This window comes from Zalophus californianus, chromosome 12, assembly GCF_009762305.2.
Source record: "Zalophus californianus isolate mZalCal1 chromosome 12, mZalCal1.pri.v2, whole genome shotgun sequence".
In the NCBI taxonomy this organism is placed as follows: Eukaryota; Metazoa; Chordata; class Mammalia; order Carnivora; family Otariidae; genus Zalophus; species Zalophus californianus.
In genome coordinates this window covers 31177590-31203162 of record NC_045606.1, presented here as the reverse complement: position 1 = coordinate 31203162, position 25573 = coordinate 31177590, and the positions used below count along the sequence as shown (strand labels likewise).

At 38.4% G+C, this 25573-nt stretch overlaps 1 protein-coding gene across 16 annotated transcripts in view; it reads right to left on the bottom strand.

Moving 5' to 3' along the window:
* ADAM22 (ADAM metallopeptidase domain 22) overlaps positions 1-25573 on the bottom strand; it is a 217493-nt gene that overhangs the window by 103135 nt on the left and 88785 nt on the right. For all 16 annotated transcript variants that reach the window (XM_027574110.2, XM_027574104.2, XM_027574111.2 and 13 more), the window contains exon 4: positions 6338-6404. In XM_027574110.2, coding sequence (XP_027429911.1) covers positions 6338-6404 — 67 coding nt within the window. The remainder of the gene's footprint in view (positions 1-6337; positions 6405-25573) is intronic.

The following is a 25573-nucleotide window of genomic DNA, read 5'->3' as shown; positions in this document are numbered from 1 at the left end:
ATTGCAACTTTGATCCATACTCCTTTGCTTTCTCACCATCTTTTTACTGCCCCTGTGGACATAATTTGAGACAATGATCCTTGAGTGCACTCAATTCACTTAAACGATGGGCAGTAACCAGTTGATCGCCAAAGTCAATGCTGTATAACGGGCATCTCTGTACACACCCATCCTCAAGGATTATGATTTTGATGCAAAGACAAGCTAGGAGTGCTCACATACAGTAGATTAGAAATAATTTGAGCTTGGCAACTTGGCAGCTATTACTTTTGATTATTATCCTAAGACATCAAAAAATTAGACCAAAGAAAATACTGTTAGAACAAATGGTACTGGTGATTGGTCATGGTCTTTCATTGGTAATAAATATAATAAACCATATCTCTACCAAGATATCTATTTTTACTTTTTCATCCAAAAGAAATCTGCCTCATCCCACATCTATACATATTCTTGGTATATATAAAGAATTTAGCCATTCCTTTCCTAATATTCTAAAACTCTTACTGCGGCTATTTTTCTGAGATGTAAAAAGTAAAACAGGCTTTGTACTGGATGTGTCTCTACCATATTTTGCCCAAAGCAACTGACATTACTGAAAAACTACCCAAACACATAACCAAATTTGAGAGAAATACATAAAGGGTCTTTGGGTAGACCACTACTTCAGCTTAAGGATAAGACTATAAAAGAGTAATTGCTACATACATCAAAAACGAATTAGGTATGCATAAAATAAGTCTAAATAAAATACATTCCAGTTTCTCTGGCTATCCTATCATATATAATACAGAATATATGGTAGATAATATGGTGTGAGAGTCAGCTCAAGAGTTAAGTAACCTAGATTTTAACCGTGGCTCTATTATTCCTTACTGTGTTATCTTCAGCCAATTATATAACCTCTCTATACCTCAGTTTCCTGTCAAGTCTCATAATAATTATATTTATAATCACAGGTCGTTTTGAGCACTGAATACATATAAATTCATGTGCCTGTCCCATCATGAGCAATAAATATCAGTGGTTACTATTATTATTATAATACCGATTGAGAGCCTATATTACTGGCAAACAATTAAGCTGAAAACTGGCAGCCTTCAGCTCAAGACCAAAAAAAAGCTAGCTAACAGTAAAAGAGTGAACTGCATGGTTTATACTTATTTGCTGCTACTCATCAATCCCAGGTCACTTTGTCTGAAGAATCTAGATCCACAGTTTGTCACAGTCAAAATGAAAAGATTTTGTTCCCAAGATATTCTGATCAGTTGAAGCTTAATGTTACAATTCTTTTAAAAGTTCGTATCAAACACAAAAAAGTTCTTCCTAAACTAAGGAGCAAATTTAGAATTTAATTTTTAAATGAACTGGAAATAAATGTAAGTGAAAGAGGGAACAAAAATATCTTTTTTTTTTCCGCTTAAAGCTTTTATCTTTGTAACCTTTGAAGAAAAGGTTTTAATAGAACTTTAAAATCAGGATTATGTATCTATCTGACTGGAATAAAACTACCTTCAACAGGGCATAGAATGTCCTTGCAGATAATACAAATCACTATCTTAAGGAATGATCACAGACATAAGATTTCATTTTACTCTAAATATAAAATTGCAGTTGACAGCAAAATCCCCACTGTGAGAGTCCACATAGGGTAAACAATTTATTTGTTGAAGAAACAACATATAAATTGCAAGGGAGAGGGGGGCGCCTGGGTGGCTCAGTTAAGCGTCTGCCTTCAGCTCAGGTCATGATCCCAGGGTCCTGGGACGGAGCCCTGCATCATCGGGCTCCCTGCTCTGCAGGAAGCCTGCTTCTCCCTCTCCCTCTGCCCTGCCCCCCAGCTCATGCACTCTCTCAAATAAATAAATAAAATATAAAATTTAAATTTAAAAAATTCTAAAAAAATAATAAATAAATTGCAAAGGAGAATAAAAAAAGAAAGACATGAGGAAACCAACAGATTAAAAGAGACTTTTTAAAACTCATTAAAAAAACTTCAAATAGGCAAATTAAACTGCAGGGGTACAATTTCAGGTGATAAGACAATAAACAAAAGTGAGGAAATTATAACCATAAAGGTCACAATACTACTTACAAGTCTGTAAGAGGAGGAGGGAGGGGCTCGGGTTTGGGAAGCAGCACACAGAAGAGCTGGTCAAGCTCTATTTCTTGAATTGGATAGTGGTTATAGGGTATTCACCTTAGCAGTTCCTGTGCCAGTGTTATATTTTACAACTTAAAAAGGTTTTAGGGGCTCCTGGGTGGCTCAGTCAGTTAATCCTCTGCCTTCAGCTCAGGTCATGATCCAAGGGTCCTGGGATCCAGCCCTGCATCGGGATCCCTGCTCAGCGGGGAGTCTGCTTCTCCCTCTGCCCGCCCCCAGCCCCCCACCCCCGTCATGCTCCTTTGCATGCTCTCCCTCTCAAATAAATAAAATCTTTAAAATTTTTTTAAATTTAAAAATAATAAATAAAAAGTTTTGAAAAAAATCACCATCTAAAAGTAGTTATTTCATATTTTTATGCAAATGTATTCCTTTTCCCACATTCATACTCACACCCTTAAATAAATGCATTGCACCCGAGTTTCACAAATAAAGGTTCCATGACACCTGAGCAGAGTCATTTACTAGATTGGTATCTAGTCATTGTTTAAATCTGGCCTTAATGATTTTTTTTTTAAGATTTTATTTATTTATTTATTTAAGAGAGAAACAGAGAGAGAGACCACAAGCGGGGTGAGGGGCAGAGGAAATCTCAAGAAGACTCCTCGCCCAACAGGGAGCACCATGCAGGGCTCAATCCCATAACCCCAAGGTCACGACCTAAGCTGAAATCATAAGTCAGACGCTTAACAGACTGTGCCACCCAGGCACCCCGATCTGGCATAATGATTTTGATTTTGATTTTATATCATCAAAAGAAATAAGAGTTTTGTCTTGATTTCATATACCCTTCATTTATTTTACTTCCAAAAGAAAAGCACAAGGGCACCTAGATGGTGCAGTCCATTCAGTGTGGGACTCTTGGTTTCAGCTCAGGGCCACGATCTCAGGGTCGTGAGAGGGAGCCCCGGGTGGGGCTCCATGCTCAGTGCACTCAGCATGGAGTCCGCTTGAGATTCTCCTCCCCTTTCTCTCTGCCCCTCCCACATGGGCTCTTTCGCCCTCGGTCCCTCTAAAATAAATAAATCTTAAAAAAAAAAAAAGCACTCTGGGGCGCCTGGGTGGCTCAGATGGTTAAGCGTCTGCCTTCGGCTCAGGTCGTGATCCCAGGGTCCTGGGATCGAGCCCCACATCGGGCTCCTGGCTCGGTGAGGAGCCTGCTTCTCCCTCTCCCACTCCCCCTGCTCGTGCTTTCTCTCTGTATCTCTGTGTCTCAAATGAATAAATAAAATCTTAAAAAAAAAAAAAAAAGCACTCTTAGGAAAGGCATTATGGATTTAATTTTATTCCTCTGAAATTCTTATGTTGAAGTCCTAACCCCCCTGTATCTCCAATTGTAACTGTACTTGAAGACACAGTCTTTAAAGAAGTAATTAAGTTAAATGAGGTTGTTAGAGTAGGCCCTAGTCCAACATGAAGAACGGTCTGTTTAAGAAGAATAAATTAGAGGGCTCCTGGGTGGCTCAGTCAGTTGGGCATCTGCCTTTGGTCATGATTTCAGGGTCCTGGGATTGAGTCCTGCATCGGGCTTCCTGCTCAGCGGGGAGCCTGCTTCTCCCTCTCCCTCTCCCCCTCCCCTGCTCATGTGCTCTCTCTCTCTCTCTCTCAAATAAATAAAAAAGAAGAAGAAGAAGAAATGAGAACACAAACACACACAGAGGGAAAACCTTGTAAAGGTATAAGGAGAAGGCACCATCTATAAGCCTCAGAGGAGACCAACCCAGCTGACACCTCGGTCTTGGCCTTCTAGCCTCCAAAATTTTAAGAAAATACATCTCTGTTGTTTAAGCCATTCTGTGGTACTTTGTGATGGAGGCCTTAGCAAACTAATAGAGAAGGTAAAAAAATTTGTTTTGAAAAAGTAGTAGAAAGAAGAGAAAAAAATATGAAATGCTACAATTTTAGCTCCTAATGTATAGTGAAAAGAAAAGCTTAAGAAAAGTCTGAGTCATTGGTAAAGAAAAGAGAACTAACAGATTCCATGTAAAAAGAAACACCCCAAAGAGTGAAGCACAAAGGGCAAGACACAAGAGAACCAGCAGGAAAATAACTGGCTACTAACTGAATTGATGGGGCGGGATTCAGAGCTTTCAATGTGGTTCCTGAAAAAAACCCAGAGGAGAATTTTGAGTTAGATTTTTAAATGGACTAGAAACAAATGGAGGTGATGGGTGAGATCCAAGTGGTTTTCTTGAAGGGAGAAACGTCTTCTGGCCCAAGGGTTTGAATGAAGATTGGATTTATTATTTCCCTTGTTTAATAGGCTTGGGGGGTTAGGCAAACCATCAACCAAGAAAACGAAATTCTCAGACTAGAAAATCAGCAAAGACTGTGCAGAACATCAGAGCTCTAGGTGTTATATATACCCGTTTGTCTAATGATCTCAGAGTGGAGTAAGCTTTGTTGATGAAGTTCAAGTTTCCTGAAAAGGGATATTGCTGTAGCAACAGAAGATAGCTTTTTGCTAGATCTGCCCTCCACGCTCATATATACGTTTCATTATTCCACTGACAGGCATAAATGGAAATTGATAGTGAAATGACTATTTCTTTTCCTCTTTAATTTAACAAAAGAATAAGATACACTCTGCATTCAGAAAAGCATCCTACAAAATAAGGAAATGAAGCCAAATAAACAGGGAAGAGAACAGAAGCCCAGAGATTCTAAATCTCGGTAATTTTTTCCAACTCCAAACAAAATGGCACCATTCTCCTATGTCATACCTGGGAAAATCCTGACATCCTTTCTGCAGTAAGGCAGTGCAATAAATCAACCAACCATTCAATCAGCCAGTCTTAATAAATTTAGAGTAACTTTCTGGAAGTACTGGTATAATTATTATAATTAGTTCACTTATAAAAATTAACAGATTTTGTTTTAAGTCTTTATCAGTGATGTCTATACATGATATAGAAATCTTGCTTACTATAGTGCAGGTATGTATGATAGCAACTATATAAAAAAATTAAAATATAAATAGGTGCATAAGACAAAATAATACTAAAAGGACATGCAACAAAATGAAAACAAAGTTTACCTCAGTGATGAATTTAAGGATGATTTTTCATTTTTTCCCCCACTTTTCTCTACTTGTAAGTTTACTAAAATGAGTCTGTGTCAAATTTATATTCAGAAAAAGAAAGTAAATATATATAAGTGGCATTATAATTCTTATAAAGTAAAACAGGTAGTCTGAACACTGTTTAGAAGAAAATAAACACATGGTTAAAACATCATACTATACAACGGGCCTAAAGAAACCCCTGGGTGGGATTCAGTCTCACATGTCCTCAGATGACATCATCAGTAGACTGGACAAAAATATACATTCCTATGCCTATAATTGGAAGAGGCTTTTATTTACAAGTCACCTTTTCAGAGCTTACTTGAGAAGAACCAGTGTCCTGCGATTTCTCTCACCAGGGATTTAAAAAACCCCAGGGCTTTCCCTGTAGACCTAATAAATACCACTCTTCCAGGGAAATGTCTTTTTCAACTGAATGCAAAGTCATGTATCTACCCTGGACCCAAGATTTTACCTCTTGTTTCTCAAGGCTAGCCTTAAAGGCAAATTCAGAAATTATTTTCTGTGACATATTCTAAAAAAGAACCCCTTGCACTACATTAATCCCATAAAACCTAACTCCAACAATTCCTACAGTACACTAAGAATTCTTTCTCTGATAACTGAAGGTTTTTATTCACAAGTGGGTGATACACTTTCTTGAAGAATTCTGAAATATAAAAACCCCAAGACTGTACATTAGAAGTATTGATGAAAATTAAAATCAGAATCAGTATTTTAAAAATTCTCAAAAAATTTCCCCCAGAGGGCAACAATTTTACTTTTTTTTATTATGTTATGTTAGTCACCATACATCATTAGTTTTTGATGTAGTGTTCCATGAATTATTGTTTGCATATAACACCCAGTGCTCCATGCAGAACATGCCCCCCTTAATACCCATCACCAGGCTAATCCATCCCCCCACCCCCCTCCCCTCTAGAACCCTCAGTTTGTTTCTCAGAGTCCATAGTCTCTCGTGGTTCGTCTCCCCCTCCGATTTCCCCCCTTCATTCTTTCCTTCCTTCTATCTTCTTCTTTTTATTTTTTTTAACTTATAATGTATTATTTGTTTCAGAGGTACAGGTCTATGATTCAGTTTTACTTACTTTAACTTCCACCGTCTTCCCTCCATGTTCAACGTGTCTCTCTACGTATTCAGAGGACAGCAAATAGCTGTAACAAACAGAAATGATGATTAAAGAGGACCTTGAAAATGTAAATCATCTGAAAATTGACAAGTTTACACATACCAGCTTTATGGTTCTTTAGTTCATACTTCAAAACAAAAATAAAACTTTATAGGTCTCCTTCTCCCTCTCGCTCTGTCTCTTTTTCTCTCTCTCTCTCTCTCACACACACACACACACATCCTAGTACTTCCAAAAAAGTATGAGGTTAAGTCACCTGTCACCCCATTGCCTTATTCCTCTGACCTAGTTCAGTTCTTGGAAACTATCATAAGCTCACCATTATTTGCAAGACATCTCATTCTTCCCATTTTTACTTTAGCTTTTATCAAATAGTTCTGATTTGATATCACACTTTACCATTTTTAATGTGTGATATTTTAATCTAACAAAATATTCCTCTCCATCATGAAAACATTAAAAGGGGGCAAAGAAATGAGAAGGAATATGCTTTGAGCATTTTTAAATAATCCTTTTTGAAATCTCTCCTAAATAACCTTCTTGTATCATTTAAAAATGTTTACATTTTCTTAAATATGCTTCCCTTTAATTCCATAGATGTGAAAAAATTCCCCTTTTAATGGTGGTGCCTCGAGACACAACTTCCATAAAAGTCTTAAAGTCTTAAGATTTTTAAAGCATTAAAATATAAACATCATTAAATAAAAATAATTAATGAAGCTTACACGTTTCTTTTTTTAAGATTTTATTTATTTATTTGAAAGAGAGAGAGTGCAGAGTGAGAGAGAAACCAGCATGAGCAGGGGGTAAGGACAGAGGGAGAGGAAGAAGCAGGCTCCCCACTGCGCAGGGAGCCCGACATGGGGCTCAATCCCAGGGCCCTGGGATCATGACTTGAGCCGAAGCAGACTCTTAACCAACTGAGCCACAAAACTTAAATTTCTAAATTTACTCTGTCAATAGATGTTCAGCCAACTAAAAAATCTTTTTCACAGTGCTCTGAAGTTCACCATGCCAAAAGTATCCCAATCATTTAAAAAATGTGAATTTCTGGGGCACCTGGGTGGCTCAGTGGGTTAAGCAACCAACTCTTGATTTCAGCTCCAGTCAGGACCCAATGTTATGAGATTGAACCCTGTATCGGCCTCCATGCTGGGTGTGGAGCCTGCTTAAGATTATTTCTTTCTTCTCCCTCTGTCCCTCCCCATACCCGCACCCTGCTCTTGCATGTCCACACGCTCTCTCTTTTTCTCTTAATCTGAGTGCATAGGCCTGCCGTGATAAGCACCATGCCTACCGTTGCTTGAAAGCTAAACAGAATGATCGAGCATGTGTTATATTAACACAGGCACCATAATCAATTTCCTACAGTATCTGATCCCTACATTACTATTTAGGAAACCTATAATTATAGTCTAACTCCTTGTTTCATTCATCAAAGATAAATGTATCTTTGGAATACATTTTCCTAATGATGTTATGGGGGAGCCAGCTAGGATGCTCAAAGCTGCAAGATGCAGAAAACACAACTAAAAGTGGCTTAAATAATTCATAGTTTGTTTATAGGACATTTTTATCTTATTTCTTGTTAGAAATTCCAGGACAGGTGTAATGTGAATTTGCTTCTGCAAATCTCCAAGTCTGTTAGATGAATAAATTTGAAGTTTACAAAATATAGGCAAACACTTCTAAGATGTTTTAAATATAGATAAGTAACTAGTAAACAAAATTTTTTTAGATGTGGCAGAATGCATAGGATGGGTAAGTATAACTCAGAAGATCATGTATGCATTACACCTTAATAGAAAGGGATGGGTGACCAAATGATATCTAATATTCATGAAGCACCTGGGTAATAAATGTTCATGATATAATATACAAAAGATACTAATTATCCAGGATACACTACACATAAATAATATTTATGACTTTTTAATTCAATCACCTATTGGTGACACAGAGGGCTTCTCAACTTCCACAGTACTGACACTTTGGGCCAGATAATTCTTTGTCTTGGGGAGTATCTTACACACTGTAGCATGTTTAGCAGCATCCCTGGCCTCTACCCACCAGGTGCCAATTGCATCCCACAGACACACCAGCCATGACTATCAACAATGTCTCCAGACACTGCCAATGTAGACTCGGGGGTAAAACTGCTTTGGTTAATAAACTCTGCTGACACCCATTTCTGCCCCATGTTTTCTTTACCCAAAAAACACAAATAGAATTCATGACTGTTCATCAAGCTAACCAGCAATTTACAGCTCCCGACCAAGCCTACTTATTTCTATGTAACTCAGAACCAGCAAATGGGTGTCATTAGCTTGAACTACCTTCCACCTATGGAGCTTGCCCAAACCTCCACTCTGGTCCTTGAAAGCACATCATCACAGCAGGGAAGGCAGATGCAGCAGAGAGAGAGGCAGAACTTACGAACACCACGTACCCCAGGTTTAGCTGGAGGGGTCCTTCCAGCCAACTTGTACCCTATACTAAGGTTGCTAACCCACCCGTTTCTTTCTTCTTGCTTCTCACCATGTCTTTCAAATTAATTTAGCAAACGATGTGACTTGAGGATTTTAATTTGGTCTGTGGCAGGGGCTAGCTTGCCCGGTAGTATACTTGTGAGCTACTACCTATTACATCAAAGTAATTTCCCACCAGACATCGGGCAGTTCCAGAGTTAGTCAGTGTGCTGGCTCAGCACATGGATGTGACCAGGCATAAGTTCATCTTTCTGCTCCTTCACTAACATGGTGAGTCACCTGTCCTCTTCACTGGCTCCTGTCATGACCCTAGCATGGCTACTGCAATTCTAAGTATCTTACATAGATAAAAAATATCCCAAGGTAGAAAAGCCCTGAATTTCTTTAAAAGAATCTGTAAACTCTTCACAAAATGCCCCTAGCATCCATCTTCTCAAGTACGTTTTGCCAGAATTACCTTACTGGGCCTCACCAAAACAAATCCTTCGACTGGGACGTTTGCCTTTGAACAATCAAGTTTTCCTTCTCCAGAGCCTTGCATGAACATCATGAGTACTCAGACAGAGCTGAACAATGTTTGGGGGAAGGAGGGTGGTGGAGAGAAGAGCTATTGTGCAGCCAACCAACAGTATTTTTTTCTTTTTCTTTCTTTCTTTTCTTTCTTTCTTTTCTTTCTTTTCTTCCTTCCTTCCTTCCTTCCTTCCTTCCTTCCTTCCTTCCTTCCCTTCTTTCCTTCTTTCCTTCCTTCCTTCCCTCCTTCCTTCCTCCCTTCCTCCCTTTTCTTTCTTTCTTTCTTTCCTTCCTTCCTTCCTTCTTTATTTCTTTCTTTTTTCCTTTTCTTCTCATGAGGATATGAGATAGTATTTCACAAATTTCAAAGGTCTTCTAACAAAAGTGAAGCTGCATGACAGAAATCTGCCTTGAGCAAAACATGTCACAGTTCCAGCATCCACATCTCGCCCAGTTACCTGCAGCCATACCCTACACAGGAGAGGTATCAGCCAAATGTTTGCGAAGCACTGGCCCCCAACCTTGTATGGGTCTCAATTTCCCAGAAGTGGGGGAGGAAATGTGCCATACACAGTCAGTGTTTATTGGCAGAACCAACTATTATTCCCTGTCTTGGGAATCTGAACAAGTAAATTCACAAAAAAAATCATTCAAGAAAAGAGAGGCAGAAAGTAAAAAATGAGCAGACACTTGAAAGAAATGGAGGTGTGCCAGTGGGGAACACCAGAGGGAAAGCCCCCAAATCTCTGCTGCTCAGGTCCTGGGATCCAGAACAGCCCATCCCTGATGCTGAGTATCTGTGGGATCCTTTCTCTATCAGTCACATGAGTAAATCCCCATCACTGGAGCTAGTTTGAGTGAGATTAAAAGCAAATAGGTATAATATTTAGAGAAGTCATAGTGGTAGTAGAAATAACAACAATAATTTTTAAAAAACAACTTTTGAGTCTTCCAGGTTGGCAAAGTTCAAGGGAATATTTTCCTTTGAATTATAAAATCTAGGAATTAAGAGAGTATGAGTCACCACACGAATATAATTACAGCAAAGAAAACCCTCTGCTCAGGAATTATGCAGCTATTTTAATCAAGCCTCTCTACCTATAAGTAGTGTTGGAAAGGGCTCCATGTAATTTAAACTAAAAACAGCCCAGCCAATTGGGTTTTTTGTTTGTTTGCAGTATTGTGGAAGTCTGCTAAGTATTGTTGTTTTAATTATTAGGCTGAACAACATTCCATTTAAAATGTCACTTTTCCTCTACTGAAGCATAAAATCTTTACTACCATCTACTTAGAACCTAAGCAAATTTTCTTGAAGCCTCCTAAGGCAGAGATAATCAAAATTACCTTACGTTCTTTTCCTTAGATTGTCATTGTTTACTGTTTAAGTAGGGATCTACTTAAATAATTTCAAGTGTAGGAAAATGGAGGATGATCTCCTTAACATTGAGAATTTTTATTTTACTGTAAATTGATAAGGTAGAATTTACTCCATGTTAACTAACAGCTTACTCAAAACTGATGTGTGAATCCTAACTTGTGAATTTTCAAAGATGAAAGTGAAAATCATTTTCAATCAAATTCTAAAGGCCATTTGTTTTATGAAGAAAGTAAGGAGATGTTTTTAAAATTAGAAATGTATTCTGAGGCCTTTTTTTCATTCATATGCCACAATAAGCCTGGTGTAAGCAAAACAAACACAATGTAAACATTCTCAGTCATAATAATGATTACTCTTTGTCTAGCGGACAACTGTCATGAATCAGAGGCAGCTGGTTTAGTACAAAGATGCTGGAGCTTAAAAACAAAACTAATTATTTTGATTTCCTATCCAAATTCTGCCATTTACTTGCTGTGTGACCTTGGTCAAGTTATTTAATCTCTATGACATAATTTGCCCATGTCTACAATGGAGATAATATGGAGTTGGTAGGTATTAAACCAGAACGTAGATGAAATCCCTCCCACATCCTGATTTCAATCACTCCAACCCCCATTCACCATCTCCTATCCATCTTTCCCTAGAACTTTCACTATAACTATTTGAAGACTTTTAAACCACGAATACTACCTACCACTTTTTCACTGTCTTTCCCTCCCTCCTGTCTACCCAATTGAGTTTATCTTCCATGCCCTGTCATGATAATCACTCCCTTGCATATACTCTAAACTTCCTTACTCCTCTCTCCACTATGCTCACTTGGCCAAACCTCAACTATGAGAAAAGTTAACTCTTCTCATAATCAGTCTGTCCTCAAAAAGCAGAACATTCTAAATGGTGACACGATGAACTTATGACAAGTATCAAGTGGTCCCTCTTAGCACAACACTGCCCATAAATCCACTAAATGTTCCTAGTCAATTTACTCTAAGAAGACCTTTCCAAACTTTTCCCCTCAAAGTATTCCTTCACGGTCACTGATGTTGATGATCCCAATTCTGTACTCATTGAGAAAATAGAAACAGAAAAAGACCACTTTATCTTTCCAACTGACACAGCAACTTGCACCCCTGTTTCTGAACTAGTCTCTCCAAGGATGTGAAAGAGGCATCTTAAACTCAACAGGGCTAGTGCATAACTCTCTCAGCCCAATCCCAATATTCAATTCTGCCTTCAAAATAGTAATACATTTACAGTAAAGAAAACTGGGGCACCTTAATCAAGGGATCAGTGAACATCATCAATAATGGAAGAAACCAAAATCTTGTGCTCCTGAAGTGATACACTGAGAAGGACACATCATTTACAGTATCCCCACGAAAAACACCAAAGGAAGAAACAAATGAATGAAGAAACCTGAACCAACATTAGATTTTCAAAAAATAGTCTCACAGCAAAGATCTAATTGAAGGTACTGCCAGTAAAATGTGACCTTGGGGTCAAGATCGAATCAAAGGATGTGGCTCTAAGACCCTTTGTTAAGACCTCAGAAAGACATAAGGCTGTTTTGCCTGGACTGTATCATCTATACAAAAGAGTTTCTAAGATTCTCAAAGGCCTGCCTACCAGGTCCTCAGCTACACAAAAGAGTTTCTAAGAATCTTAAAGGCACTGTCCCATAGCATCTTACCTCAAAGTCCAAAATAAGAAGGGGCCTATCCCAAAAAGATGTGTGGCTGTGGCTTTGTTCAAATGGGGTAAATCCCAATGAATTCACAAGAGAACCCACCAATGGAACAGCCACCAGCTTGAGTCAAAATGGACAGTCAACTCAAATTTTTTACAGTCAGGAAGCAGACCTAGAAAGATACTTACATTAAGGCCTAGCCCCATGTCTTAGGGAAAAGCAACGGTGACTCAAAGACTACAGCCAAGAACCACAGGCAACCACTCCCAGGAAGCAGAACAGAGCCTTAACCACATACTCCCTTTCCCCAAAACAGGGGAAGCTGGTGACATACACCTGGCTGAATATCAGAATTTCAATGGACCGGTGAAAGCTAGGTTCCTCCTACTTCCTCCCCTTTGAAACAACTGCGGTCCTCCTGTCCTTATCTCTTTGTAACTCGAGTGTGTGTAGGACGTAACTTGTCTTCCTAGTGCAAGAGTCTGTACCTGACTCACGTCATCTAAGAAGTGGCCTGAACCCCAGGACCTGATTCAGAGGATGAGAACCTGAGTCCCGAGTTTGAGCCTGATACTATAATGGAATGAGATTTTTCAGGAGTGTTTGGAGGAATTTACCGCATTTGCATTTGTGAGAATTATAAATAATTTGTGGTCCAAGGATGGACTGTGGTTATTTAAAGATGGTGACAAATTCTTTGTCACTCCTCTTATAGCCAAGGGGAGACCGTTTCTCCTCCCCTTGAATCTGAGCCGGCCCTGTAGCAAATATAATGAGGCAGAAGTGATACTGTGTAACATGTGAGATTCCCAGCTTCTACTTCCATGCATGTACAATTCTCCATTTTTGAATCTCTGAATCCAGCCGTCACGCTCTGAAGAAGCCTAAGCAAGCACATAATGATATGCTTGTAGAGAAGAACCAGAGTCCCTGCCCCAGCTGAATTCCCAGCCAACACTGGCACCAATTTCCAACCATGGGATTGAGGCCGTTCTGGATTCTCCAGATTTAACAGCGGCCCCAGCTATTACTACAGGAAGCAGAGCTTCCCAGTCAACCGAAAGAATTATACAAAATGATACACTAAGGCCATAGGCTGGTCATGTCTGCTTATTCTAACCATTCAGTAATTGTTAATGGTGTACAAAACTAACATCATGTTTTCCTTGGAACAGGCTCCAAATGAGCCCACGGTAACTTACTTTGGATAATATAAATACAAAAGTATCATAAAAGTTTCAAATATGAGTATAATCCATCCAGTAAAATAGGGAAAAGCTCCATCGAGTCACGATGGAAAATTAGAGATTTTGTTTCATTTCAAAACTTTTCAGAAGAACAGAATTGGGAAAATGGAAGATTTAAGAATTCAAATTTCAGGGGCGCCTAGGTGGCTCAGTCAGTTAAGCGTCTACCTTCAGTTCAGGTCATGATCCCAGGGTCCTGGGATCGAGCCCCACATCGGGCTCCTGCTCAGCGGGAAGCCTGCTTCTCCCTCTCCCACTCCCCCTGCTTGTGTTCCCTCTCTTGCTGTGTCTCTCTCTGTCAAATAAATAAATAAAATCTTTAAAAAAAGAATTCAAATTCCATTATCTTATATAAGAGGTATAAGAAATTACAAGCTTAGAAAAAAAATGCTCTTCCAATTCTCTTCACTTTATGCATTCCTCCTCCCATTTCATCTTCTCTTTTGTTTTCTTACTCATGTAGCCAAAAATTAGCCTCCAGATCCTCTTTGAAAACTAATGTCTTTGCTGAGAATCCTCACTACAGAAAATGGATAAATGTCCTGGCTCTTCATTATCAGTGAGAATTAATCATCCATTCTTCAGCCCCAGTTTGTGCCAGAACTGTTGTCTATATCCTCAATATGTAATAATTAGTATTTAAAATTCTTATTTTGTTTAAACTAAACTAAAGGGAAACAACAAAAATAAAAGCTTACTTAAGATCTGCCTTTTGGATGAAAGATTCATTTTGCTCCTTTCCAAATTATAAATATGACAATTCCTTCTTGCTTATGAACATACAAGGGATTTTCTTTCTACCCTGTACCTAACAGTGAGGCTATTTTAGTTAGGCTCTACTGAGGAAGTCATAATCTGATGAAAATTTTCAAGCAGCTTTCTGTGTATATCAGGAAAAAGGCATTTAGACTAAATGTGATTAGGTGACAGTTGAGTTGGGCACTATTATTAATATTCCTCTTTTTATAGACTCCTTATTCCTACTAAGGCAAAGGTTTCCAGGCAAAGCCTGGCTTTGCCCCAGAATCACAGAATTTTTGTTTTAAATTGCCTGGGAACCACCCCCAACCCACCTACCAAGTCAAAGTCTCCTAGGTATCTCCTGACATACAAAAAATGTTACCAGGGCATAGAAGTATAATCAAATTAAGTCTACAAATAGTCTAGTAAAATTCTATTAATATAACAGTATGTTGGTATATTCTGATCATTGTGACTCATTACCACACTGGAAGTCAAAGATACTAGGGAACACATTGCAGCAAAGCAATAAAAAGCAATCTCTGGTGAATCTTATGGCACATTATCAACAGAGGGAGACATGTTCCTCTCCATGAAAGCCAAATCAAGAACTAATTTTTTAAAAAGAAAATTGACAGAATTAGTCCAAAATTTACTTAGATTTCCTACGAGCATCCTAGAAACAAAAGGTTTTTGTATTTTTAAAAAGTTGTAGTTCTTAGATGTTGTTCAAATAAAGTATATTAATTAAAGATTTCCATTTTTATAATATTACTTGAAAATCATACTCAACAAGGTAGAGCTTGCCTCAAATTCTCTATTGCTATCTGCCTAATCAGCATTTTTACCATCTCTGTCACCGATCCTTACAGCAATTTATTGATTCCTGGTCACTTTCCCTCACTCCCTGAAGATTTAAGCATCTAGTTTATGATCACATACTCAAACACTACTCCTGTTGCAATTATTGGTGATTTTGATATTTACCTAGGTGACCCTTATAATTCTCAGCTCCTTGACCTCATCTCCACTAATGAGCTTCTCCGTTCTTTTGCCTACCATATTCTCAATTCCAAGCCTCTCACTCTCTGACCAACTTCTATCCATTCTAGCTTTCTCCTTCAATACCCCATTTCAGTTCTTTGACCCCAACGAGACCCAATCCACTGAACTTGCTACCATTTCACTGTCCCTCACCTCCCTCATGTCTCATACCTTTCCTTGCTCAGCTTCAATTCAATCTTAATATTTACTGCTTTGTAAATTTCCCCACCCATCTCCTAACACGTGATTCTTTCTGGGCTAAACCAGTGCCGGTTTAAACAAGCTCTAGAGGCACCAGGCCTACTCAGTGCAACTGAATGAAGCTGAAGAACAGTCTTTCATCATGTAGATTGTGTTCACGTTACAGTGATGAACACTAACCTCAATGGGTCCCCTAAAACACTCTGGCAATCATATTTTATTTTCCTAGGACATTTTCTCTCCCAACTGTGCCACAATACCTTTTCATACCTTCTCTCTTTCTCTTTCAAACCTTCAAAGTCTATTTTGAGAAGATGACTTTGCTGCCTATCAAAAGATAAGTTCCAAAGATTCCCACCACATCTCTGCACCTACTACCATCCGTACTCATGCTCAGCCTTCCCTCCTGTTCTAAGGATTAGCTGGCCAGGTAATTATCCAAAGTCAATCCCCCTATTCACGCACCACAATCCATCCCTTCTTGCCTACCCAGGGACACGGCACCAGATATTATTCCCTCCTACATCATCAAATTCTCCCTCTCTATTAGATCTTTTCCATCACCATATAAACTTTGTTAGTTCTCCCATTTACAAAAACAAACAAATGAAAGAATTCTTAACATCATTTCCCTGTCCAACTGCTGCTACATTTCTGTCAATTAAGCCAAACCACTCAAGAGAATTACCCATAGTTAATATCTTCCTTTCTCCCCCCCTTACCTCATGAACCCATCTAATCAGATTTTTACCCCCCCCACTTCACCAAAACTGCTCTTATCAAAGTCACTCATTACCTACCCCCGTCTTGTTAAATCTAATGGTTGATTCAGTCTTCATCTTACTTGACCTGTAAGTAGCATTTGACACAGCTGATCACCCTTCCTCTTGGAAATACTTCCTTAGATTTCCTACCAGGCACCACACTTGCCTGGTTTTTCTCCTACTTCTCTTGCTGCTTCTTCTCAATCTTCTTTGCTAGTTTCTTCCCATTTCCACAATCTTTAAATAATGTAGTGGCTCCAGGGCTCAGTCCTTGGTCCATTTTTCTTTTTATACTCACTCCCTTGGTGAGCTTATCTAATGACCTCTGTTAAATAACAAGTATATGTTGATGACCCTCAGATTTATGTCTCCAGTTTAGAATTCTCCTCTGAACTTCAGAATCATATTTCTAACCACACGGTCAACATCTCTTCCTTAACAAATAAGCATATCACACTTAACTATATCCAGATTTCAGTTCCTGATCATGCTTGACAAATGTGATTTTCCTATAGTCTTCCCATTTTCATAATAGCTACTTCATCTTTCCAGTTACCCTGGCCAAAAACCGAGTGTGATCACTGACTCCTCAATTTCTCTTGTATCCCGTATCCAAGTGATTACGTCAACTCTGTTTTCAAAATATATCCAGAATATGACCACTTCCATTGCCACCACCCTGGTCTGAATCACCATGATATCTTGCCTAGATTACTGTAATACTTAAGATCTACCTGTCAACCTGTCAATATTTTCCTAATCATTTGTGTGAAGAATATCACAGTCCCTTCTTTAGAGAGAACACAGATTAATAGGCTTTAATATCCCCTGGTAAGGATGGTCAATTACTGCCCTCCTTTTTAATTGAAGTATAATTAACATACAGTGGCATATTAGTTTCAAGTATACAACATATTGATTTGATAACTTGATGTGTTACTCAGTATTCACCACGATAAGTGTAGTCACCACCTGTCATTATATAACAGTGTTATAATATTATTCACTATTTTCCCTCTGCTATACGTATCAGTTCCATGACTTATTTTATAATTGCGGTTTTGTACCTCTTAATCCCCTTTACCTATTTCACCCATCCTCCCACGCATCTCTCCTCTGGCAACCACCAGTTTGTTCGGTTTTTAAGAGTTTGGGATTTTACTTGTTTGTTTTGTTTTTTATATTCCACATATGAGTGAAATTATATATTCTTTGTCTTTCGTTCTCTGATTTATTTCCCTTAACATAATACCCTCTAGGGTCCATCCATGTTGTCATGAATGGCAAGATTTCACTTCTTTTTATGGCTGAGTAGTATTCCACTGTATGTATGTGCTGCTACTTCCTTTTTTTTTTTTTTTTAAGATTTTATTTATTTATTTGACAGATAGAGACACAGTGAGAGAGGGAACACAAGCAGGGGGAGTGGGAGAGGGAGAAGCAGGCTCCCCGCCGAGCAGGGAGCCCGATGTGGGGCTCAATCCCAGGACCCCAGGATCATGACCTGAGCCAAAGGCAGACGCTCACCGACTGAGCCACCCAGGCGCCCCTGCGCTATTTCTTCTTTATCCATTCATCTATTGATGGATACTTAGTTTGCTTCCATATCTTTAATCACTGCCCTCTTCTGAGAAAGCAATCTTCCAAAATTTAATAAAAGTCTTAAAATTCTGATACTCTTGGCACACAAGAATCTAATGAAGGAAAATAACTATAAATATAAAAGGTATTTTGTGCCATTTAAAAAATAGTTATTACCTAAAAACTTAGTGTTCACAAGGCTATTAGGGAACCACTAACACAAACACCGTGAATGCAGTTTTTTTAAAAAACTTTCAAGGAAGGCAGTCAGACAGTACATACTGAATGTGTATCTTTTTGAACCTGCAATTTTGTCTCTAAAAATTTAACCTAAGGAAATAATTTGTTACTGTGCACAGATGTTTAGCCATAAAGAATGCCAATACAGTATCATCATAGAGAAACAGAAATAACAAGAGAAGTAATTAAATACCATAGGGTACAAAAACTTACCACCGAACACTGCTAACACTAACATGTTACTGAAGATGATAAAAAATGTTCATAGCGTTCATATTAAAAGATTTTCAGGGGCACCTGGGTGGCTTAGTTGGTTAAGCGTCTGCCTTCGGCTCAGGTCGTGATCCCAGGGTCCTGGGATCGAGCCCCACATCGGGCTCCCTGCTCAGTGGGAAGCCTGCTTCTGCCCCTCCCTCTCCCCCTGCTTGTGTTCCCTCTCTCGCTGTCTCTCTCTGTCAAATAAATAAAATTAAAAAAAAAAAAAAAGATGTTCATAACATACCTACTTAAGAAAAGCTCCAGGGGCACCTGGGTGGTTCAGTCGATTGAGCCTCTGCCTCTTGATTTAGGCTCAGGTCATGATCTCAGAGTCATGAGACCGAGCCCAGCTTCAGGCTGCCCACTCAGCATGGATTCTGCTTGAGATCTCTCTCTCCCTCTGCTCCTCCCCCTACTCCTGTGTGCGTTCTCGCTCTCTCTCAAATAAGTATATAAATCTTTAAAAATAAAAAATAGGAGTATGCTCAAACTTATATTTCTCTATTGCTCTTAGTATTAATAGTAATAATAAAAATAGCAGTTAATAATTTTGGGTCTGCACACGCATTAATATAATCTTTATAACAATTTTGTTAAGTAGGTATTATTATTATCTCCACACAGGTGAGGAAACTGAAGCACACACAGGAAAGTAACTTAGTCAAGGGTACAAACGTAGTAATAAGCGATAGAGCCAAGATTCAAACTCAGCCTGACTTCAGCGCTCAGGCCCTTGACCAACGAAACCCAACCCAACGTGTACTGTCCCTTCTCCCATCATTTTCTTCTCTTCTTAATTAGTTTTCTATACATGTCACTGAATTAGCCCCAAATGTCCCCCACAGAACTACAGAGCCTTCAATATGGTCAAACACATCAGGTACTCTATCAATTTCACTTTTTTCTTTGCTATATCCTTCCTGTGGCCTTCTGTCCCCTGCTCCTACCTGGACTAACTGCACTCCAGGCCTGTGGCCCAGATGTAATCCTGGACTTTCTCTTCACCACAATCCTGAGAATTCCCTTTGATTCTCTCCTTATTGTAAACCTGTTTCCTATTTCTCACATCTTCATCTTTCTTGATGTTCTCTCATTTATTGTGGTAGGATTCAGTCTCCTGTACCTTCCAAACAAAGAATGCGTCATATGATGTTCATTTATTTTAGACCTTGCCTGTACATTTTTTGAGAACTCGCCTTTGATTGATGGTTTGGATTTGCAAGTACAGAAATCCTTCAGAATTTATATAGTCTCTAGGGCCTAGCATTGCTAATGAAAAATCTGATGTTATTCTGATTCTGATCCTTCCAATGTGACCTGGTTCTTCCCTTGAGAAGCTTTTTGGACCTTCTGATTCTATTCTAAAACTTCAAAATTGTATGTCTTTATGTGGGTCTTCTTTCATTCACTGACCTGGGCACTCCATATTCTCTCCCTTTCAATCATGCCCCTCAGCTATGAAGAATAATCCTTGCTAATTTCCGTTCTCTGTTTTCTCTCTACCCCTTTATGGAATTCCTGTTACTCAGCTGTTTAATCTCCCGGATTGACCCTCTTACAGTTTTTATCTTTTCTTCCCTACCTTCCATTTATCTTTTGTCCTGTTTTCTCGCAGACATTTTCCCCCCAATTTTATCAGTCAACCCTTCTATCATTTTTTTATTGTTTCTCATATTTTTTCTAGCTACTTTTCTCTGGATTTTTAATAGCATTTTCTTGTTTCCTAGATGCAGTATTTATCTCTCTTAATAGATTTTAAAGATTAATAAACTTAATAAATTTTAATTTTAAAGATTAACTTTAAATTTTAAAGATTAATAAAATTAATAAATTTAAAAAGATTTTCTTCTATTCCCTACAAATTTTTGTTTCAGCTGAATTCTTTACATTTGTTTGTTCTGATCTTTCTTTTTCTGTTAGTAGTTCTCCTCAAATATCTGGTAATCCATATTATAAGCTTCATGCTTTTCCAAACCTGCTTTTTTCCCTAACTATTGGAATTCCAATACCTAGTTTTGACAACATGGGCCCATCCAACAACAGCTGACCCTTCAACAACACAGGTTTGAACTGCATGGGTCCACTAAATTTGTGGATTTTTTTTTTCAATACATGCAGGGCAATACTGTAAATGTATTTTCTTTTTGTTATGATTTTCTTAACACTTTCTTTTCTCTAGCCAATTTTATTATAAGAATCCAGTATATAATACATGCAACATACAAAATCTGTGTTAATCGATTGTTTATTTTCTCAGTAAGGCTTCCAGTCAACAGTGGGCTATTAGCAGTTAAGTTTTGCGGAAGTCAAAAGTTATAAGCAGATTTTTGACTGCGTGGGGGGTTAACAACCCTAATTCCCATGTTATTCAAAGGCCAACAGTATTGGTGAAAAAAATTCTGTCAAGATAAAAAGAAACATTCCCTCTTCTATAGTAGCAGGAAAGCAAATACTAATCTATGTTATAGAACAGTTCTTGGAAACATTATTTCCAATAATAGATTCTTATCCAGAATCCAGACATGAAGAAGTGTTGTATGTCCTATGAAAATAATTGCAACCTCTCAGAAGTCTGCAATTCTATTTGGTTTCCTTACTTAATAAATGTTATTCTATTAATAATATTTAAACAGACTGTTTTTTTGTAAAGCATAAATAATTGTTAAGCCAAAAGAGTATTTTGTTGTTTGCACTTGTACTTTCTCCCACGTTAGAGATGTAAAACAAAGTAAAACTGTGACTGTCTGATTTCCCATTATAAAACAGTTTTAGAGTTTAATATATTCTTAAGTTAATAAAATCTACCTTTTCTCTAGGCACCACACCATAGTCCAGTTTCCCAACATATCTGGTGCTTCCTTTTCCAGAGCCCTTCCCAGGTTCTGCTTCTTACTGCAATTAGAAGGCAGGTTTCTTCACGCAGTTATGTCAGTTGCGCTTTGTCCATTTTTGTGACAGCTTCCAAATTTTTATTGATGTCACTCATCTACTTTGTTCTTGTGAGTTTATTATGCCCTCACTGTCATTTTAATGGAGGAAAGATGCATGTGAGGATTCAATCTACCATATCTAACCGGAAATATGGAGGTCATTTAAAATGTTTATTTTCCAATCATGATCATGTAATTTTTATGATGGAAAGTTATTAGATTAAACCTGAGTCAAGGAAATCTAAGGAATATGGGCATGAAATAGACACTGGAGAGTAGATAATTACATCTCACCATTTGTTTCAAAACTAGCAATACTGCCATAATGGGTGCCCTTTCTGCTCTCACACCTTCCCTTCTACCCCATTAGCTGTCACCTCCATCTATCGTTCAATTCCAAGGGCCATTTCCAGCTAGTGTCAGCCACTTACAATGATTTTGTTAGGAGAAAATGGTAATTGCACCAAGTCAAACTATCTTGTTCGCACTAAAATGTCTTTGTTTCGTCACAATGCCAGAATGCTACAATAACGAGTGGTTTTTAAAAATTATAACAGAACTAAATAGCCGGCTGAATTTTGTCACTTTCAAAACCATCATATTGAGGTCATTTTCGCCTATGACAGTGATACTGCAATTGCTCAAAACTCTGTTAAAATGTTTCCTTTGGAATTTCCTTCAGAGACAATTTATGTGATACATAAGAAAACCAATCTCATTATTTCTTAACCATATCTTCTAAATAATAAGTAGGCTCATTACCCATACTAGTAAAAAGATGATGGTGAATGGCTGTTGGCCACGTCCAAAACTCAAATACATACTGATGTTATGCCAGTATTAAAAAGGTTCCAAAAATGTGCTATAGACTTTGATAGAAATCCTCCTGAAAAGATCTAAGATTACCTTGAGCAATAGAGCTGTTACTGTAAAAATGCAACGCCCTCCTACAGTGACAACTTTGAAGGGTACAACTCACTCGGTTGTACAAGTTTTAAAAAGTTTGTTTAGGGTGGCTGGGTGGCTCAGTCGTTAAGCGTCTGCCTTCAGCTCAGGTCATGATCCCAGGGTCCTGGGATCGAGTCCCACATCGGGCTCCCTGCTCGGCGGGAAGCCTGCTTCTCCCTCTCCCACTCCCCCTGCTTGTGTTCCTGCTCTCACTATCTCTCTGTCAAATAAATAAATAAAATCTTTAAAAAAATAAAAAAATAAAAAGTTTGTTTAAAGCGAGTTTCATTACCTCATCACTGCTACTCAAACTAGCTTAAATGAGTAATAAAAAGAAAGAAAACTAATTAAGATCCTGACACTCTGACCTGACCCCGAGTTAGTTTCTACATTCTAAAAGCTAATAATCAAAACATAAAACTGCAAACATAAAAGTTAAATAGGCTTTGCTCTCATAGCCTCTTAGATTTTACAAAATTAGCTCTAGGAAAACCTTTCTTGTGGAAAATTACTGACATTTTTGCATCTGAAAAATCTGCAAAAGCAGCCAAAAGGAAAAAAAAAGAAAGCATCCTATATATTAGTGGTATCTACACTCCAGACACAGAGGATTGATTATCTAAGGCCTCTGTGTGTGGCACCTCTTTCTATAATTATCTGATGAACCATTGTATTCCTCTCAATCTAAATTCAGCCACCAACCCAGGAAAAGGGAAAGCAGTGTTTTCACTGCTGCTTTTCAGTCATAAATTACAAATTATGTTTTTACAAAAAGAGAAAGAATGCATAATGTAAGGCTTCATGTTTAGCTACTGGGAAATCAGCAGAGATCCTGAAACAAAATAATCTCTATTATTACAAATATCTAGGGACTCAAGATATATCTACATGACTTGATATTCCTCCTGATGCTACCCAAAAATATGTCAGGCTGCATACTGATTATTTTGAATTAAAGCTACTTAAGAAACAGCCAGTGCAAGAAGGTCACTCTGACCCTCCTCTGTCTCCCTAAAAGTAGGAAATAAATCTTCCATGTGAAAGGTACCTCTGCTGTACCAGAAGGTAAAGAGACATCCTCATCACCAGATGCAGGGAATTTAGGAATGAAAAGGCTCTATAAACAAACCCGGTTACTTCTGGGTTAATTTACTACTCCAAGCCCAAACTTCTTTGTCTTGTCAATTCCTCACAAATTTATTGTTTCTTTGTCTAAAAGGTATAAAAACTGCCTGCTTTGGTCACTTGTTTGAGTCTCATATTTCTATGAGCTCCTGTATGTACAAAATTAAAACTTTTTTTTTCTGTTAATCTGTCTTGTGTCACTTTAATTATTAGAGCGGCCAAAGAACCTAGAAGGGAAGAAAGGAAATGATTTCCTCCCCTACATTTCCATGGCTCTCTCTGGGTTTTGCTCTAACTTTAGGTTTTGGTATCAAATGAATTAGGCATTCAGGGGAAATGTTTTAATAAAATCTAAGCATTTCTCTTGCCTACTAAATAAGGAGGATGGAGAAGAAAGAATCTATGAATATTCTATGTAGATGTACCAAGAAGGATAAAACCATGAGAGTTAACAGGGACTCCATAAATATTAAAAAACCTCAATGAAATGAAATGAAATTGAAGTGGGGACTAGGGATTGTACAGGACTAAAGTAATATTTCCCCAAATGCTGTCAGTCATAGATGGTTGTTCTAATGTGCAGATTTCTGGGCTGTGATGATTGAAACCAGGGCTGGGAAAGCCTAAAATGATTGGCAATCCAATCAGCAAGTGAAACACTTGTCATGGTCATGGCAGGAGGTTGGAGACTAAGAAGCCTGGGTTATTACAGTTCAAGAAGACAGAACCAAAGGATGTGGGGAAGAACACAGAACACCTAAAAAAGGTATGTGCAAGAGACAGAGCATACAACGGAACATGGGAAAGCTTATGAAAAATGCAAGAGGGAGCCTCTTTCCATATAATACACCTTGTTTTCATGTTGGAGGATTGGCACTGGATTCTTTCTTGGATTCTTACCCTTCTCCCTGTCTGAAGGAATGAGCTGACCTGGTCAGGAGCAATAACTGGCCCACGTTCCTGAAAGGGGTACAGTTAATCTTTTAAAAGTTTGTAAACACTGAGGACTGTCTCTCTTTTCCTCCCTGCTCCAGACGAATGTGAATATAGAGATTACGAGAAACTGTATCTGCGCTACACACCCAGTGTTCCCTAAATACCAAAGTCTAGACTTTACAGGGGGAAATGGAGACAGGAAGCACAAATAGGATCATTTGGCCTTCTCACAAAGGCATGATGTTTTTCAACTGTCTTATCAGTAAAACAGTAATCCTTTGCTCTCCAAATTTCTGTCTATCTCTCAGTGTTTCCATACTTCGGCAGGTCACGGGAAACCCTACAAATCATGGACTGGAGGACTGGAGGACTGATTTGAGCCCAGAGAAGGAGCTGTAAGTGAAAAAACAACTGGTTTTAATTTTTTTTTAATTTTCCTTAAAAAACAATGAATTGCCTATTTTTTTTTAATGGGGCATGGAGCCCAATGCGGGGCTCAAACTCATGACCCTAGGATCAAGACCTGAGCTGAGAACAAGAGTCAGATACTTAACAGACTAAGCCACCCGGGCACCCCATGAATTGCCTAATTTCTAATTTAGAACATTAAAATTAAGAACGGTATTTCTCACTAATAAAGTGAAAATGTTGGATGAAATGATCACTAAAGTCTCATCCAACCTAAACTTCTGACATTGATTTATTTTAATTCGTCCAAAAACACATTTACTGAGCTTCAACTACATGTTGGCATAGCAAGGTGGTTTGGACAAAGAGATGAAAATGGCAGAGTAGAGATCAGCTAAATGGAAGTACGAGCAAAGAACCACTAAGGACAATTCTGGGTGACGAGCACTGTAACAGAAGTGTGTTATGTTTACAAAGCAATCTTACACACACAAAGAAAAGGGCACCAAAATGGGTCCAGAAAGTTCTAGGGGAAGAGAGCAGAACAGTGGTAATGAAGCAAGGATGTTTCCAAGAGAAATTTATGGTAGAGCTGAGTCTGAAAGGGAAAGACAGACTATAGGAAGGGAGGAGGCTATGGTGGGGCAGGGGTAGCTTCCCAATGGCTTAAGAAAGGGCAAACTGAAAAGAAAAGCATGAGAGGACAT